Source organism: Equus przewalskii, chromosome 25 (assembly GCF_037783145.1).
Source record: "Equus przewalskii isolate Varuska chromosome 25, EquPr2, whole genome shotgun sequence".
Classification (NCBI taxonomy): domain Eukaryota; kingdom Metazoa; phylum Chordata; class Mammalia; order Perissodactyla; family Equidae; genus Equus; species Equus przewalskii.
Genome location: NC_091855.1, coordinates 3,277,420 through 3,297,294, shown reverse-complemented (window position 1 = coordinate 3,297,294; position 19,875 = coordinate 3,277,420). Strand labels below are relative to the sequence as shown.

The 19,875-nt window shown below is 37.1% G+C and overlaps 1 protein-coding gene across 23 annotated transcripts in view; it reads right to left on the bottom strand.

The window, feature by feature from the left end:
* KTN1 (kinectin 1) overlaps positions 1 to 19,875 on the bottom strand; it is a 101,348-nt gene that overhangs the window by 61,918 nt on the left and 19,555 nt on the right. For all 23 annotated transcript variants that reach the window (XM_070594193.1, XM_070594201.1, XM_070594204.1 and 20 more), the window contains 4 exons: positions 6,581 to 7,125; positions 3,302 to 3,439; positions 1,156 to 1,326; positions 46 to 176 (listed from right to left, as the gene is read on the bottom strand). In XM_070594193.1, coding sequence (XP_070450294.1) covers positions 46 to 176; positions 1,156 to 1,326; positions 3,302 to 3,439; positions 6,581 to 7,103 — 963 coding nt within the window. In that variant the 5' untranslated portion in view covers positions 7,104 to 7,125. The remainder of the gene's footprint in view (positions 1 to 45; positions 177 to 1,155; positions 1,327 to 3,301; positions 3,440 to 6,580; positions 7,126 to 19,875) is intronic.

Genomic DNA, 19,875 nt, shown 5'->3' with positions numbered 1-19,875 from the left:
TCTAATCCCTGCTCCCAAACATGCCCATAATCAAAAGATGCTCACCTTCTTTAAAGCATCCTGTATCACACCAGACTTCTCCTTTAGCAGGTCTACAACACAAAGGGCCTCATTTTCAGAAAACATCATAGTCTTCAAGGACAGAAGAAAATCTTTAAATTTCACTTCAGCATTTTCTTTAAAAAGAAAAAAAAGTTGGCATTTAAAAGACACAAGTAATAACTTCAGCAAAGGTAAGCATCAAGAATTTTTGACCCAGAAAGTCAATAACCAAGAAAAAATAGATTTACTTTTCAAGTCAAACAATAATAAATGCACCAGTCAAGAGAGAAAACAGTGTTTATCACCTTTAATAAGGAATAATTACATTAACCGAAATTTGCTCCAGCTGCAGAATACTAAAGTGCCAGTATGCCCTCATTTAAAAAAAAAAAAATCACTCAAATGTCCAGTTATGCTAGTATCTATCCTAGAGATGTTCATAAACATTCTCATTTAACCTTAATACTCGTGACATATAAAGCAAATTTTACAGATGAGAAAATAAGCTCAAAGATAATTACAGAAGGAAAGCTGATTTTACAAAGATTAAATACCTACCAGTGATTCTGACATCTAAAAAATCCATGCATCAACCCTTCCTGACTCACCCCTCAGCTGCCCTGGGGCCCTTATGTCAGCACCAACTTCCTCTTCTTGAAAGCAACTGTCGCCCAGGGGACCCACAGGGGCCCAGGGCTTTTAACACTTCAGCTACATTATCAGTTTAAATAGTGGGGACAGCGGGTATACAGGAACTCGCTGTACTTTCCACTTAATTTTCCCATAAACCTAAAAGTGCTCTTAAAAAAAATAAAAGTCTATTAAAAAATAATAATAAAAGGCAGTCGTGAATTAACATAGAATGTCGTAGGAGATAACAGTAGAAGGGAAAAGATCAGCGGACATCAAACAGCTGTGAGACCTGGGCAAGTCAAATTCCAGTGTCCAGCTATACAAAACTGAGGAGGTTGGACTAGAAAACTACCAACAAATCTTTCACTACAAGGATTCTCCTAGTTTTTTGCAATTCATTGTTTCTATGAGAAAATGTACTTGACTCCATCAGAACTCAAAAATGTGTTTCTTCCATATAACAGGCATTCTGCACATTACCTTTGTCTGTTTCAGTCTTCAATTTTTTAGCCCCTGTTTTCTGGATTCCTTCTACTTGGTCAGGTTTAACCAGATCAATAACCTCTCTCTTATCCACCACAGGATTTGAGGCAGCATTATCCATCAAAGGAATGTAAGGAGTTGCTTGAAGAAGGGGTTCGTCTACCAAGACTGCAAGTTAAGTTAAACAAAATTTTAATTAGGGTTTTTTTTACAACAGAGTAATTAAATAACATGTATGCAACGCATACTTTAATGACAAATGCAGTTATTTTCAAATCTCTAATACTAGCTCAACTTGGCTTTAAACTCCTGTTTTATCATTTAACAAATCAAAACACTCTTCTAAGTAAGCAGTACCAGTTCAGTATTATTTTATACTAAATCATTTAAGTCATCTAAAAGTGTGTAGCATCTATCTTCTAACAGTAGTGGAAAATTTCTTATTATATATCCTTTATATTTTAGTTAGTTCTCATTTTTCTCCTGTTTTAACTAAGAATCCATTCACATTTAATTAGTGCTCAAGGAAAACTATTAATTTTTATTTATGTTAGTATGCTGCTGAATTCTTACTGTAATTGATAATTTATTTTTTTCTTTGAGGAAAATTAGCCCTGAGCTAACATCCACTGCCAATCGTCCTCTTTTTGCTGAGAAAGACTGGCCCTGAGCTAACATCCCTGCCCATCTTTCCCTATTTTATATGTGGGACGCCTCCCACAGCATAGCTTGAAAAGTGGTGCATAGGCCCACACCTGGGATCTGAACCGGCAAACCCCAGGCTACCAATGCAGAGCGTGCGAACTTAACCACTGGGCCACCAGGCTGGCCCCAACAATTGATAATTTTTAATTGAGTTCTTTTCACTTGCTAGGTACAAAAATCAGTCATTGTTCCTTGCAAATATCTTCTCATTTCTAATAGATATGCCTCTCATCTCCATGGCACATCTTCCCACACTGGTTAAAACCTCCAGAACAACATTAAAAGTGGAGTAAGGAAGCCTCCTTGGGGCCAGCCCAGTGGGGTAGTGGTCAAGTTCACATGTTCCGCTTCAGCGCCCCGAGGTTCACAGGTTCGGATCCCAGGTGCAGACCTAGCATTGCTCGTCAAGCCACACCTGGAGGCATCCCACATAAAATAGAGGAAGATTGGCACAGACGTTAGCTCAATGACCATCATCCTCAAGCAAGCAAAAAGAGGAAGACAGGCAAGAGATGTTTGCTCAGGGCCAGTCTTCCTCACAAAAAAAATTAAAAAAAAGGAAGCCTCCTTATGTTATTCCTAATTCTAATGAGAAAAACTCTAAGAGTTTGAACATTAAAGTCTCATGTCTCTTGGTTAGAGATACAAACTTCTACACCCACCTGGAAATCTCTCTATAATCCCACCTTCTGTAAAAACCTTTTCAGTATGTATAGTTCTTTTAATTAAAATTTACAACATTTAATCTTATCAAATATTTTTGGGTAATATTTTTATATACCTGATTGCTTGATATGTCATAATTTTATTGCAAATAATAAAATTTCATCTTTTCCCTTTCCAATTTTACTATTTTCCAGCACTAGTTGATACCACAACCCAGGATTACTTGAAAATCACTGCTGAATCTACAGTTTTCATAGCTAAGTCTTCCCTGGACAATTATGAACATATAAAAATTGCTCCATCACTTTTAATTGGATGCTTCCAAATATACAGGCAATTATGTTTAGGAAGTAACTGGGAATGCAGGATAATGATAGACCACAAGGATAATAATGTCCTCAAGCATAAAAAGATTGGTACTTAATTTGTACTTAATTTATACTTAAAAAGCACAAATATTTCAGAAATATTTTTCTTCTATAGAGATTGTATGCTATTTACACTATTTCCAAAACTCAGTAAAGAACACTTATAAATGCTTTGTCCTTTTTCAATTTCGATAAACCTCCTTGTGACAAACTCATACCCTGCCCATCTGTCAAAGCACCACAAAGCCACAGGGTCCAAGAGAACCCTGGACTGGTATCAGTGTTCCAGTTGGCCAAGTACACCTCAGGCTGGGAATTACAGAGCACACGAGGTCTCTCGAGTCCTTGTCCTAGTGTACTTCTCTCCAATGAGTACTTATAGAATACATAGCTACACAGTTTACCGTTTTCTGTCTTTTGCTTCTTTGACGAAACTTTCTTCTTTCCAGATGCACTTTCCTGTTTAGTCTCTTGATGGAGGGGTAGTGATTCTTGCTTTTTTGAAGTTGCCATAAGAGTTTCCACCTTTTTATCCTGATCATCTTCATTAAAAATAAAAAATCACCATAGCAAACAACGAACACACCAGAAAAGATTCAATTATTATTAATGAATAATTCCAGAATGCTTTACCACCCAAATTTTAAACTGATATAAACTCTCTCACTAATAACTTATCATTCTAGGTTTCTTACTCTGCTATACCTGCTCTGTAACTTCATCAAGACTTCTAGTCCTTATTCCTTCTCTTATATCCCACTTCTCAGGCACTCCTAGCCCTTACTCAGCCTGTAGGCATGATCAAATCTCTATCATCTTAAAAAACACCCTTCCCACCACTGTAATTCCTAGCCTCCCACACCCATTTCCTTCTTATATTGACAAAAGAACAGTCTGTAGTTCCTTTTCTATCAATCATTTCTCAACTAACTGCAATCTGATTTTTATCTCCTCCATTATATGCATGAAAGGATTTACTCAGGTCCCTAGTGTCCCAAATGCATACTCTACCAATAATACCCTTTAATCTTTATTTGACTTCTATTTAGTGTTTCACACTATTGGTCTCTATCTCCTTAAAATTCTCTCCTCTCCTTTATGTTAAGTAAAATAAACCAGTCACAAAAGGACAAATACTTATATGAGGTACCGAGAGTAGTGGAATTCATAGTGACAGAAAGTGGAATGCTGGTTGCCAGGGGCTGGGGGGAAGGAGGAATGGGTGTTTAAGAGTGTTCAATGGGTACACAGTTTCGGTCGGGAAAGATGAAAAAGTTCTTGAGATGGCTGGTGGTGATGACTGCACAAAAATATGAATGTACTTAATACACTCAGAAATGGTTAAAATGGTAAAGTTTGTTATGTATATTTTGCCTCAATAAAATAAATAAAATTTAAAATTCTCTCCTATCAGCTCCCATGATAACTCTTTTCTTACCCTTGGAGTGCAGCCCCCTTTGTGAGCTGCTCCTACTGCACACCTAATACGCTTGTGTTCCTCAGAGTTGTGTCTTCAATTTAAATGCTTTCCGTGGATGATCCTGTCTACACCCATGACTTCAACTACTATTCATGCTTAAGGCTTCTGAATCTACATTCTAGCCTTATGCCTGTGTACTTACATATCCTACTACATCCTGAATTGCTTCCTATGTAAATGGCCCCCATAGGCACTCGAAACACAGATTGAAAGCATTCTTGACATACACGTCCACACTCTCTCCACGTCCACACTCTCTCCAGTATTCCCTTTCTTAATGCTACCAATGACCCACCAACCAGGGGTTCGCACTTTTTCTGTAAAGGGCCAAACAGTAAATACTTTAGGCTTTAACAGACTGTCATAACTATTCATCTGCTCTTGCAGTGCGAAAGCCAGCCACAGATGTATGTTAACAAATGAGTATAGCTGCACTTAAAAAACTTTATTTATGGACACAGAGGTCTGAATTTCATGTAACTTCCACATTTAACAAAATCCGATTCTTCTTTTAATTTTACAAACCATAAAATGTAAAAACCATTCTTGGCTCATGGGCCAGAGAAAACAGAAAGCAGGCCACATCTGGCTCACAGGCTGCCATTTGCCAAGCCTGATCTAACTCAGAACTTGGGCAATCAGCTGTGATCCTGCCTTCTCCTTTATCTGCCATACCCTATCCCAGAAGGTTAGTCATGTCATTTTTCACTTAATAGACCTCTCTAATCTACTTTCTATTTCTTCCGTCACTACCATAGTTCAGGCCTCCAACTTAACTTTGGAAAATAATAACCTCTTAACTAGCCTGCCTACATCAAATACTATACCATGAAACCCGTCCTCCCAAGTTCTGCCAAAGACAGCTTTCTAAAACATAAATCTGACCTTGGAAGCTAACCTGCCTGAAAATCTTCAACAACGGCTCAACTATAGGGAAATCCCAGCTCCTTAGTGCTGTATACAAAACCATCACAATCCAGCCTCTGTATCTTTTCAGCTCCGTTTCCTACTACTCCTACCTCTCATTTCATTGTTCAACAATGCAGTGCACCCATATACCTTTGCACCTTCACATACGATATTCTGCTAATGTGAATGAGACCCCACTACTTGCCTGGTGAAGTGATTCGTTCTGGAAGACCCAGCTCAGGCACTGCCTCCTCTGTAAAGCTTTTCACCCATAGGCCTCAGAGTAGCAGCTGTTTTGGTCTCTGTACTTCTTTCTATACCTTGTACATTTCTTACATAAGTCGTATTATATTACTGGCTGACGTCCTTCTCCCCTACTGAAACATGCTTACTTTTATTTCTCTAGTACCATGGCTTGCTCATAGCTGGCAAGCAAATATTTAAAATCCAATATGTCTAATTTAACACTCCACAAGGTAAGATACACAAACAACTTAACGGTACACACGAGTCCTTTTATACAGAGTAAACCGTTTGCAGTTTCACACATCACCAAGCCATTTCTCACGTCCTTTCCATTGCGCCTATTAACCTCTCTCTTTGGAATACCCTAACCCATCCCTCCCCAGACACCCACAAAAACTAGCTAGTACTTATTCATCCTTTAAGATTAATTTCAGGCATTACAGCTCTAAGAGGCCCATCTTAGAACTCCCATACTGGTTTAGACATACCTAGATCATTATACTAAATGATCATTACACTAAATTTTTATATAATAATAATCTATTTTATGTTTGTGTCTACAGCTAGTATGTGACTACCTTGAAAACACACTATTCATATCTGTAGTCTTAGTATCTAATATAATGACTAGAATAAAACACATGTACAGTAACTGCTTGTAAAATGAATCAATCAAGGTGAAAAACTGTATCTGATATATCTTTTCATCTTTAATTTCTACCACACTCACTAGAAAGTATTGGTTGAAGTAAGTGTAAAAGTTTCTAACTGCTTAGTGGTTTTAGTCAAATAGTTCGATTTTATACATTTCTATTAAAGGTCTTTTCCATGTTTGTAACATGAAGCTCAGTTTTAAACGCTGTTTTGTGTTCAATACTATATTTCTATCAGCAATAAATGTTAATGAATGCAAACACACAGTGAAAAGGATAAAGATCTCAGTTTCAGACTCAGTACTTAACATTGTGTGTACACACCTATCTGAATGTCAAGCTCTAAAGTTTTTAAAGCAAACAAACACGCGACAAAGCTGAATAGACTACAATACCGCTTCCGTTCTTAGGCTTCCTCTGCGCGGGTTTCTTCCTCGAGGCAGCCGTGTCAGAGGGCGGGGTGGGCTGTTTAGTAACTGGGACAGCTTCGACTTTTTTGCCTGGAATCTTTGATACATCACTTTCTTTGGTGACCGGCTCTTCTAGGACAGGTTTGTGTTTCTTTTCCTTCTTTTTTCTTTCTCTAACACTACTTGAAGTTTCCACCACATTCAGCGGAACAGGTACAACTTGCTCATCTTCTACAGCCAAGGCATCAGATAATTTGAAGTCCCGGGGTACACTCTCAGAATCGGATTCATGGAGGTTCCCATTCTGGATTTCTTTCTTTTTACTCTTTTTCTTTTCTGCCTTCTTTTTATCTGTTTTGGTAGGAATAAGCTTTTGTTCTCTTTTCTGTTTTGCAAGAACTTCATCGTATAATGTTTCTTTCATGAAAAGCCAGAAGAAGAGGAAAATTACTGTAATAACTACTGAAGGAATAAGGACAATAAAATACGTTGACTCATAAAACTCCATGGTGCTTTTTGTTAATGTGATCCTATAAAACATAAATGCGCAAGAAAAAAAAAGTGAGTCAGTCTTATAAAAATTAAACACACAAAACCTCTGCTCTTTCAAGTGGTATTCCAGATCTAACCTGATCTATAAATCTAGGCAGGTTAGTTGTTTAAATCACATATCTGATTACTTTGCCATCTACAATTCAAATATACTACAAAAAAATATGTGGTTAACTGGAAACAGTGTAACACAGCCTTCTATTTTTAAATCATGTGAAAAGATCCTAAGAGGAAAAAAACTTAGACATGCATTACTTTTTTCCCCAAATATCCACTTTTGACACTTTATTAGTATATAGCTTTTTTCCTACTACCGTACAATGTTGATGAATGCTACTCTATGTGGAAATAAAGAGGCATTAACTATTACCAACACACTGGATATTCATTAAAAGTACCTCACTCTTAATGGCAGAGAAAATAGAGGCAGTTCATTCCCTCATTTAAAGATTTAGACTCACAAACTTCTAGCACCTCTATTCCAGCGACTAACAGCCTCATGATCTGGTAGACACATTAAGGACATGAAATGACAATAAAGTCAAAATCAAAATGTTAGGATGTATCATTTTGCATTAACATAAATTACAAATTAGATGCTTCTCTTAATTTTTTTCAAGGTATCCCTTACTGCAAACAAGTAATACTGCAAAAACAAAGTTGGCCATCACCCTCCTTCCCAAACACTACAAGAGGCTTTGCTTTAGCAACAGGTTATCAGCCTTACTTTTAGATTAACCCAAGAGCTACAGAAATTAAAGGTGTGACCTGACTACCCAGATCTGCCTTGAACACAGGCACTGTAGCCCTCATCTGAAGGGCAGTCTCAGCTAAAATTAAACTTCACAGTAAGAATGATTCTTATGTTTAGCTTCGAAATATCAATATTCCTATAAACATGTATAAGCCACATAAATGTGGCTTGTATTCTTATAACTCCTCTCAAATTTGTTGTGGAAAAAGGCAAAGTGTGTAACACAGATGAAATCAAACTCCAGGACATGCTTAAGATAAAGCTAATCAAAGTTAAGTCAACTTTTGCACTTTACGAATAAATCTGAGAATTTTTAGTTTTTAAAATATTGGTCTGAAGTCTTAAATTAAAACAGGTAGGGATTAGATAAAGAAACCAAATTCCACCTAAACAGAGGAATCATTATTCTGAGAATTATTTTAGAACTTAGAAAACATCTGCTTTAAAGTTAGATAAATCTGACTTACTGAATATAAGACTTCACCAGAACCATTTTAAGGACTCATGAATTTTCCAAAACAAAATATAGCTATTCACAGCTGTCTGTGTTAATTGCCAAGATAGACAAATTTAGGAATCTTATATTGGTAACATAATAAACTTAAGCTTATTAAATTTAACTTTGTCTTTCCACTTATATGTCATTTAAAAATATGGAACATACTTTACTCAAGTTATACCAGCAATAACCTAAGTCTGAAAATAGCAAGAAATGGGACCTGAGAACAAAGTTGTTTATTGTGCACCACTATTAACCTTTCTGATTGAAACAGCACTTGTTAACAGTTCGCACTTCCATAAGCAATTTTTAAAATGGTATTAACATAACCCTGGACTTACTAAGACAAGGTTTTAATAAGTTGAAGGGGAAAAGATGTTAACAAACACTAAAAGAAACTTTGTACTTCCTTGATAATTCATAAAACTATCCAGGTTTTTAATTAATGAGACATATTTTACTGTATTTTACTGGTCAGTCAGGAATGCTTTTAAAGAGGAGAGACCAAGTGTTACTTTTGGTTTTTGTTTGTTTTAACATTACCATCCACAGACTACATAGCCTGCTCAACTTCTGGGGAGCTGGGAGAGACAATAGGACAAAACAATGAGTTAGAACTCTTCGGATTTTTGCTTTGGGGAAGAAAAGAGGCTAAGGCACTTAGCAGCAGCCATAGACCCTGAAAAAGGTCAAGTCAAAGTCAGAGAGGGCTTGCTGGACAGCAAGCTGCAGCCACACGCAGCCTTGGCCCTCAAACGTCCTGATAGTTTTCTAGTTCCTTTCCCAGGTCCCACAATTAGGACTTTTACAAATAAAAATGTAATCAAAATTTACATGTCCCACATAAGCCTGGAGAAATCACGATTCCCATCTTTGGATTTTCATGAGATCCCCTTCTCACAATTCAATTTCCCTTCACTTGAGCACTCTTTCTGCATCTAGAAGAGCCTAACCAGAAGACCAAGACAAATTTAAAGTCAAGAAAACGTTTGCATTCCTTTAACCCAATAATCCTGATTTTTAGCCCAAGAAATCTGCAAGGAAAAGTACATACAAAGATATTCAGAGCAACATTACATATAATATGAAAAACTGAAAGAGACAACATATCTAACATCAGAATGGGTTAAATTAACAAATAACAACTCAATAAAATATTGCTATTAAAACTATAAATACTAAGACTTTTTGTTAAATTCAATACTGCTAAATAGTTAAAATCATAATTTTACTTGTGTGATCAAACATTCTTCAAAACATTTTATGCACAATAGGTTATTAAGATGAAGGTATAAATTAAAGTTGTGCCAAAATCACAGGTTGAGTTTCATTTGCCTTAATATTTTAAATTCTTTTTGTTAGTTTAAGAGAAACTCATAAAATGTTCAATTCCTTGCTTATTTTAAAAAAAGGCAAAATAGGGGCCAGCCCAGTGGCACAGCGGTTAAATTCACGTGCTCCGCTTTGGCAGCCCGGGGTTCACGGGTTCAGATCCCAGGCATACACCTATGCACTCCTCATCAAGCCATGCCGCGGCAGGCGTCCCACATATAAAATAGAGGAAGGTGGGCAGAGGTTAGCTCAGGGGCAATCTTCCTCAAAAAAAGGCAAAATGAGTAAGTAATACAATATCAATTAATATACTATAGCTTCAAATTATACCATGAGCCTAAGAGTAATATAAGGAGAAAAAAGAAGCAGGCAACAGAGGACTGGAAATGAAATTCAGAGAGAAAAACAGGGGGAAGGGCAAAGACAGGCAGAGATATTAAAAAGCGGAGTGGGATGGAAAAATAAAAGGAAGGGGAAGGTGACAAAGTCAATTTAGCTGAAGGTAATGGTAATCAGGTCATTAAAATTTTCTAAGTCCACAGGATGCAATTCAACATATCTTTGTTGAGTTGATAAAACATGCAGACAAGTAGAGGCTCAGGTTTCAAGATGGCAGCAAAACCAACAATAATCTCTCCCATATTATCACATTCCCTTTGTAATATTAACGACCTTTTTAATCTAATCACATCTTAAACTTTAATAGATTCCAATCTGAATGTAATTAATGGCCAATGGTGCTACTAGAGATTTCTCTGTCACATGAACAAGGAGTAAGATATCCATGGGATCATAAGAAATTAAGCCCAAACTATTCTCAACCTACATTCCATACCAGCGGCGTTTATCTTTTACTGGGACATAAATCCTTCAAGAAACTGATGAAAGATACCAATCCTCAAAACAAACAAAAAGTGTACATACTCACTAAGGTGTACTTATCATTCCAGGAGGTTTCTAGACTCCCTGAAGGGTATGCTTGGACCCAGGTTAAAAATCCTGCTCTAGAATAAGAGATGAGAGTTTCATCCTTGCCCTACCCCTTCAAGAACTCAAAATTGGAGGGAAAAAAAAAACAGTTAACAGAATGGAGAAAGAATACATAAGTTCTATGTTTCATCTGACTATGTATTATGTTAATAAATACTTTTAAGATTCTATTTACTTGTCTTCTTATAACTTACATTTGTTCTTACAAAAATTGAACTACATCACTGAGTTAAATTCTGTAAACTTCTCAGAAGGCTCAACAATCTGTTTATATTAACAAATAACATGAAACCTGAAATTTTAAATGTTATAAAAATAAAATCAAGAGCAATTCTTACAATTTCAATCAAACTGCTTAATCAAAAAGGATAAAACTATATACGTAACAATAGGCCCACTATTTATAATGATAAAGCAATAAAATTATCTAAGTGTGGAACATTTACAGAAACATAATACATTTAAACATCACATCATTTAAAATAATTAAAACAGTGTAAGGTAGCAAAATATATAACAAAAAGCTAAAAATTATTTATGTTGAACACAATTATATACATACAGACATAATCTGAGACTACAGATAAATGAGAATCATTATTTTTTACAGAATGAGATTATAAATTTTTTTTAATATTTTTATTTTTCCTTTTTCTCCCCAAAGCACCCCGGTACATAGTCGTGCATTTTTAGTTGTGGGTCCTTCTAGTTGTGGGACGCAGCCGCAGCATGGCTCGATGAGCGGTGCCATGTCCAGCCCAGGATCCGAACCGGCGAAACCCTGGGCTGCTGCAGCGGAGCGCACGAACTTAACCACTCAGCCACAGGGCCGGCCCCTAAATATTTTTAAGGTATAGCTAATTGTTCAACTTCTTAAATTTCTTCTACATTAAAACAAAGATTGGGGGCACACAGCACAACCAGAGGCACTCACAACTAGAATATGCAACTATGTACTGGGGGGACTTTGGGGTGAAGAAGAAGGAAAAAAAAGAAGACTGGCAACAGATATTAGCTCAAGTGCCAATCTTTAGGGAAAAAGAAAATTTAAGTAACCACCCCGAATGCACAATCACAATATTACACTTTTAAAAGTTTAAATAAATACAAATAAAAAAGAACTGCTTACTTATTACAGGGAGGGAAAATTGAAGCAGTTTGATCAGTATACTATTGAATTTCAAGTAAACGTAAGAATTTTGAATTCTATTTTCTTACTACCTTTGTGTTTCAGTTACTCTTGCTTCTTTCATCATTTTCTTCAAACTAAAAAAATATTTAAACAAATGACACCAAAAAACCTAATTTTATAAACTCTTCTTCAACTGATAAACTTATGTCAATTGGAGTGACTCAAAAGAAGCATTAGGAAAAATATAACAAAAATTCAAGACTAAAATCTGAACTGAAGGTCAGCTTTTTTCCACTGACATACACCAAACAAGTAAACAGGCACATATGTAAAGAACAATCACTTGAGGGAAAGGTGGTTTTCAACCCAAGAACACTTAATTTCATAAAAGTTCCTGTATAAACCAATACTGTCTGGACAACTAATTGAATACACCTTTAAAAGCTATGCAGGCTCCCAGTAGCCTACAAGAGCTTTATTCGATGCACAGTCTAGTTAAAATATCACTCACAAGCAGCTGTGAAGCCTAAGCTGAAAGCTCTTACTATAGGTTCTTTGTAAAAACAGTGTTCATAAGTAACAAAATCTACCTGTAACCTCATCACACTGAATCTAAATGGTCTGCATTCCAAACATGCCACTGTTCATATCATGTTTCCCTTCCTTTAAACTCACAACATCTATGTTGTTTTTCAAATGTACAAGTTCATCTTTTTAAGAAAAATGGTTTATTTATGGGAAGGACTCTACAGTGACAAAAAAAATCTATTACTGGTGGACAAGTATCATTTAATCACATTTCCATTCCACCACAGAATTGTCCACAATATTTTCTGAACTCTCTTCGTTAAAATTTAAGATTAGGCATTGTGTTGTTGCTAGCATCAAATAAAGTATGCATGTTACATTCCAGATATGTCCTGAGCAAAAATAAATTTTAAGATTGATGAATAGCAATATAATGAAGCACTAAAATGAAGCCGAAAGTCTTGACTTTTGGTCCCAGTTCTGCCTTACCGGGGGGCGGGGGGGGGGGGAGCGGGGGCTGTCTTCTTACATGGCTTTAAAGTCCAAACTACTTGCATGATCTTAGAAATGCCAAGCCAAAATATTTAAGGGTTCCCAAGCTGGTGGGGCCCACAGTGCATGTGGCAGAAGCAAACACATATTCTCTTTGGTGGAATGCTCCCTCAAGCCAGGCTCCTCAAGATTTCCAAAAACCGTCGTCCAGGTAAGAGGCCACAACCCCCAAAACAATAGAACATGAGATAGGCCACCATGAGCAAGGCAACAGAAACAAACTAAGGATTTAGACCCCTAAAGATTTAAGATACTGAAACTAATAGATATAGATTACAACATACACACATAAAGAAACAAGAGGGAATTAGAAAAATGAGCAAAGAACACAAACTATCAAAAGTGACTGGGAACATATGAATCAATTAGGACTTTAACAAAGTTTAATCAAAATTTACAATCCAATGGATAGATTAACACAGATGCAAGGAGACTAATTAAAACGACTATTTCAACAGGCTAAATAGACGTGATGAGAGCGGATTAAGTCAATGCAGACAGAGAGATACTTGGGTGAACTAACAGGACAAGGCAGTATTAGAGCACAGTGAGGGTGACGGAGGAGTGTCTAACACAACTCCTGCGCTTCCAGCTGGGAGGAGTCATGAATGATGAAACCACTTGCCAAAATCACGAATACAGGAATAGGTTCATGTCTGGGAGTTTTCACTATGATTCTGAAGAATGTAAGTACAACCAGCCAGAGAGGGTCAGCTGTCAACTGAGTAGACAAAATCAGCAGTAATAAGCTACTATAGGTGCTAAAGCAGGAAACCCAAAGGGGCCACTTTCTGAAAAGTCCAGTTTCACCTTCTCCCTACTATCAAATCTAAAAAACTTTGCCTCCTTCTTTGTACAAATCTTCCCTTATCCTTCAAAGTCCAGCTCAAATCATACCTCTTTTCAACTACTGTCTTCTACCATAGTCTATAAGTCACTCATTCATATAGTTATTTAGCACCACTTATACGTCAGCACTGTTTTCTAGGGTGTTCTGAATAAACAGCAGTAAAAAAAAAAAAAAAAAGCCACAATCCCTGCCCTGATAGGGCTAACATTCTACTAAAGGGAAGATAGGCCAGCAATTGATATACAGTATGAGACAAGAAAACACACAGTATATTTGAGCAAGAACAATAAGGACAGTGTGGTTCAAGTATAATGAACAAGACAAGACGCAAAATGGTAGAAGATGAGGTTAAAGAGATCATTTGAGGAGGGCAGGGGCCGTAAACAAATCACACAGTTTCTGACAGGCAATTGGAAGCATTGTGCTTGTACTCTGAGTAATATGGGAACCCAGTGGGGGGTTTCTGAGTAGAAAAGGACGTAGGGAGAAGGAGAAAGCAGGGAAAACTGTTAAGACACAACTGAAATAATTTAGGTAAGAGACTATTAGAGCAAGTTAGTAGCAAAGGTGGGTAGTTAAGAAGTAGTCAAATTCTGGATACATTATGAAGGTAGAAACAAGATGATTCGCGGAGGATTGGAATCCAGGGTGTAAGAGAACAAGCAAAGACAAAGCCACCTCCAAAGCTGTTAGACTAAGCCAAAAACAATCGAGCTGCCCTTCACTGAGACGGGGGAAACGTGGGAAGGACATAGGGGTGAAGACCGCGAGCTGGTTTTTAGACAGGTGGAGATGTCCAGTAGGCAGGTAAACAAAAGATGGCTTGGACAGGGAAGATGTGCAGGCTAGAGACACAGATTTAGGGGTATTCAGTACACGAATTATGTTTAAAGCCATAAGCTTGGATAAAATCACCACGGGAATGGATATAAATAGAGCCCAGGTCTCAACACTGATCCCCTGGACAAGTCAGCAACAGGAAGATGAAGAGGAACTTGCAAAGGAGACATAGAAAGAAAATCAACAGCATGTTGCCCTGCTTGCCAAATGAATAAAGTACAGCAAGAAGGAGAGAGATCAACTTTCTCAAATGGTGTTGGTAAACAAAGTACAAGGAAAACTAGGAATTGACTGCTGGATTTAGCAACGCAGACTACTGGTGACTTTAACCAAAGGAGCAGAGTGGTGGTAACCAAAACCCGAAATGAAGTGAAAAATGAGAGGAACTCCAGCAGGCATGGACAACTCTTTGGAGAAGATTTCCTAGGAAGGGATGAGAGAAATGACACAGGAGCTGGAGGGGAGTATGAGGTTGACAGTTTGGTTTTTAAAGATAGGAGAAATGACAGCATGGTAATATGCTGACAAGATGATCCCAGTAGAAAGGGAAAGATTAATGATGTGGGAGAGTGACAGGCAATGTTTCAAATGGCAGGAGGGAAGAGCATTTGCTGTACAAGTATGAAGACTAGCCTTAGATGGAAGCACAAACAGCCACAGAAACACAAGGAAAGAAAACAGGCCCAGGCAAGGAGGTAGACATGGGGTAGAAGTTGGTGAAAATTCTCTCCCTACTGCTATTATTTTCTTAATGAAATGGGAAACAATGTTGTTACCTCAGAGGAAGGGTGAAAATGTGGTGTGGGAGGTCCTATAAAACATTATAATTATAGTTAATATAATTAACATATTAATTATATATAAATTATATATATAAAAAAATTATATTAACTATATTATATTAATATAGTTATTTTTTATTCTTTATAAATTCTGTTCATTTTGATTCTCCAATTAAATTTAAATATTTGAATGGAGAAGGCAAGATGCTTAGCAGCATTGCACAAATAGATTTGCTGACTTTAAACGAATTTACCATCTAGCTGAGGAGGTAAGTAAGTACACAGTATCTAAAAACCAGAGCATAAAAATCTAACCCGAGCCTCAGTGCGGTCCTACTCTCCCAGTCTAAGTACCATGTCTACAGCTAGCTCTCCTTCTCCTAAATCCTAAAGCACTTATTCTCTGTGTACACATTCACAGAATTCTATGAGACAGGAGACAGTCTTAACAATTAGAGGGGTAGCTATCTACTGCAGTATGATAAAGACAGAAAACAGACAATATTGGAACTCAAAATCTAAAATAGATCCAAACAGATTAAAAAATCTAGTTTAAGTTATTTCAAATCAGTAGAGAGAAGGCTGGATCATTCAAATCAAATAGAGACACAAAGTTTTAAACATAAAAATATATAAAGTACTTGAAAACACAAGAAAATAAGCAGACTCACTCTACGTACAGTTGTATACGTTTAAAAGTTTACAAGTGTACTACATCTGCAATTAAGAATTTTAAAAACTTGATTCTACAAATTAGTAAGAAAAAGACACCAATGAGAAAAACAGACAAAGCATTCAACATTTCCTGAAACAGCTATTAAAATATAAACTCATCTAAATTTCCATTGTGTAGTCAGTCACTACACCAAAAGTATAATGGCCCAAGAGTCCACAATACAATTATAAAATTATCTTTTAAAATAAGAGAAAAAAGATTCAAAGTAACCTAAAGATAAAATAATCTAGTAAATCAAACATTGAGTTGCCTGATATGAGAACTCCACTTCCAAGAGCTTCTCTAAATTAACTTTACAGACTACACTGAAATCTCAAAGCTGTGGTGCAGTGTCTCCTTCTGAACTGCAGCCCCGAGTTATTGCTGTGACTCACATCTTATTAACACGCCCCCTAAGTTACTGCAGCAACGCCCGTTCCAAAGTACTGCTGCCCCAATCTGCAACAAATCCAACTAATGCCAGAGATGAAGAATAAAATTTACTTTCTCCACTAGGTATCACATCACAGCACAGGAAACTTCTATTTTATTTTTTTAACCAAACTTACTTTTTTCCCTTTAATACAAGAATAGATAAATCAGTGTCAACAGCTTCTCTAAAAAACTGAAAAGGATCTGCATAGCTGGTAGCTGCTGAAAGTTACACCAATATCTTTCAGACTTTTGCTTACTCATCAAGCCCAAACCAGCCAATTTTCTCAGGAAAAGACATTGCTCATTTAAAAACACCTCCCCAGGAGATAATCTGGTTAAAAGTTCATTCTGTAGGGGCCAGCCTGGTGGCGTAGTGGTTAAGTTTGTGCGCTCCACTTCAGCAGCCCAGGGTTCATGGGTTTCAAATCTGGGGCACAGACCTACAGACTACTCATCAAGCAATGCTGTGGCAGCACCCCACATACAAAACACAGAAGACTGGCATAGATGTTAGCTCAGGACTCATCTTCCTCACCAAAAAAAAAAGCGGGCGGGAGGGGAGTTCATTCTGTAAAGAAATCTAACTTACGACAATTTAATTAGACAAATTAAAAGCTTTAATACCAAAAACTTAACACATTTTAAACACTCAGTATTTCAAATCAATACATAAAATCATTTCCAAAGAACATAAATTATCAAAACTGTTCAAAGGTTAACATTAGAACACAAAATTCACACCAATAACGTAACTGTAAAACAGCTATACCATATATAGAAGACTTTCTCTCTCTAAAATCTACAATCCTGACCTACCTTTGCATTTTCACAAGATTTCTGAGTTGCAAAGAGCTAGCCAAGCAACTAGCCACGCATAGACTGGACTGGCTGAACAGTAAGCGAGCCTGTGCTTGAAAGCCAGGGATGAGCACTTCCCACAAGCCCCTTTCATAAAGATATTTGAACATTCTTCCTAGTTTTGATTCAAAACCTCCCTGTAACTCTCCCTGTCGCCCAACATCTGCTCTAACCCCTCCAATCTTGTCCAATCCCACTACCACAAACTAGTCTTAACAACCGACATCTGGGATCAACTAAATTTACTAGCAAACAGAAAACCTACTTCAAAATCCATCCTCCCTTAGGGAAGTTTGGCTAGGATGTTAAAGTTGAACATAAAATAGGGGCCGCCCTGTGGCCGAGTAGCTAAGTTCGCACACTCCACTTCGGCGGCCCAGGGTTTCACCAGTTCAGATCCCAGACGGGGAGATGGCATCGCTCATCAAGCTATACTGTGGCAGCGTCCCACATGCCACAACCAGAAGGACTCACAACCAAAATATACAACTACGTAGTGGAGGGCTTTGGGGAGAAGAAGAAAAAACAGGAAGAAGATTGGCAACAGATGTTAGCTCAGGGCCAACCTCTAAAAAAAAAAAAAGTTGAACATAACAGGCTAATAAAATAACTCACAGGTGCATCACCTTAGGTCATTCAACAATGAAAGTACCAAAATGATAAAATGTTATATTTATTCTTGCCTATTTCCAGAAATGATGTAATATTCTCATACAGTGTTAGTTTGATTACAGCTAGTGAATCATAACTAGTGAAATCTCCTTAGAAATTTGGAAAAACCTTAAAGTATAGAAATAGTGCATACTCCAGAGAAAATTCCTTTTCTGTTAATCTACAGATATAACCACACAAATACAAAGACATACTCAAGCATGTTCACTGTTAGCAATGTAACTTTATAAAAACTACAAAAACATATGTCTAGCATTAGGGAAAAGACTAAATAAGCTTGCAGGCAAGCTTCACAGAGAATATGGGAAGACGTTCACCCAAAAATATTGTAAATGAACCAAACATACATAAAAAGCAAGCTGGAGAACAGTATAGAGAGAAAATTCTGTTTTACATGACAGTCATGCCCGAATATGCTTTAAAAACTCCTGGAAAGACGTGGCATAAACCATTAACTCGATGGGGATTTCTGAGTACCTTTCCTGATAACTTTGCACCTTATATCCTTCAGAATGTTTACATCTTCCCACCATATTGCTTTTATAATTTAAATTCATTTTTAACTTATAAATTAAATCATGACTTTTAAAAACTAATTTGAGGAATTCATTTTTAGAAATATGAGTGAAGAGGCCGGCCCCGTGGCACAGTGGTTAAGTACACACATTCTGCTTTGGCAGCCCAGGCTTCGCCGGTTCAGATCCTGGGTGCGGACACGGCACTGCTTGACAAGCCATGTTGTGGCAGGCGTCCCACATATAAAGTAGAGGAAGATGGGCACGGATGTTAGCTCAGGGCCAGTCTTCCTCAGCAAAAAGAGGAGGATTGGCAGCAGATGTTAGCTCAGGGCTGGTCTTCCTCAAGGAAAAAAAGAATAAAAACGAGGAAGATTGGTAACTGATGTTGGCTCAGGGAGAATCTTCCTCACCAGAAAAAAAAAAAAAAAAAAAAAAATATATATATATATATATATATATATTCAGCTATTAGAAGGATAAAAGAAATCACACACGGAAAAAAGAAAAAAACACTCACATAAAAGACCTGAGAGATTAGAAAGAATTAAAGAAACTGTAAATTGTGTGTGAGCATCCACACACTTATGTGACTATACAGACACACCAACATTAAAAAAATTACCTATAAAGGAATAAAATTAGACTTACATATTACTCAGAAATAGAAGCCAAAGGTTAATGGAATAAAGTCTCCACAGAAACGATGACCGTGAACACAGAATTCCAGACCCAGCTAAACACTGGAAACAGTTTTCAGAAGCTGTAAACAAAGTCTGTCAATGATGTGTAACAAACAAAACTAACTGTCACAAAACACTTTACCTAAAATTTAATAATCTGAACACAGTTCCCGTACATGGGCAATACTGCTTCCTGCCACAATGTGACTGAGAATACTACAAGACTCTTTCAACAGGGGTAACCGCTGACCTTGTTCCTCACAGACTTTTCCGGAAGCCAGGGGAAAAGCGCTAGCCAAGAATTTTCTCTTTCGGGCCCTTCAATCACAGCGTTCAGAGCTTCCACGGAGAAAGCCATAAAAACCAGGAGCAAACTTCCCAGCATCTCACAATCAAGGACACCAATTAAATCCCAGGAAAAGCCTGCTTATTTTTTCCAAGACCATAGTCTATTCTGCAGTACATTTCAGTTTCTTCACTTTATAGCCTACACATCAATTTTTATTTTATTATCATTCCACAATCAAATTCCTACCTCTGCTATTTAAGAGAAAGCAAAGAGACACGCAAAAATGTAAATACATAAGAAGT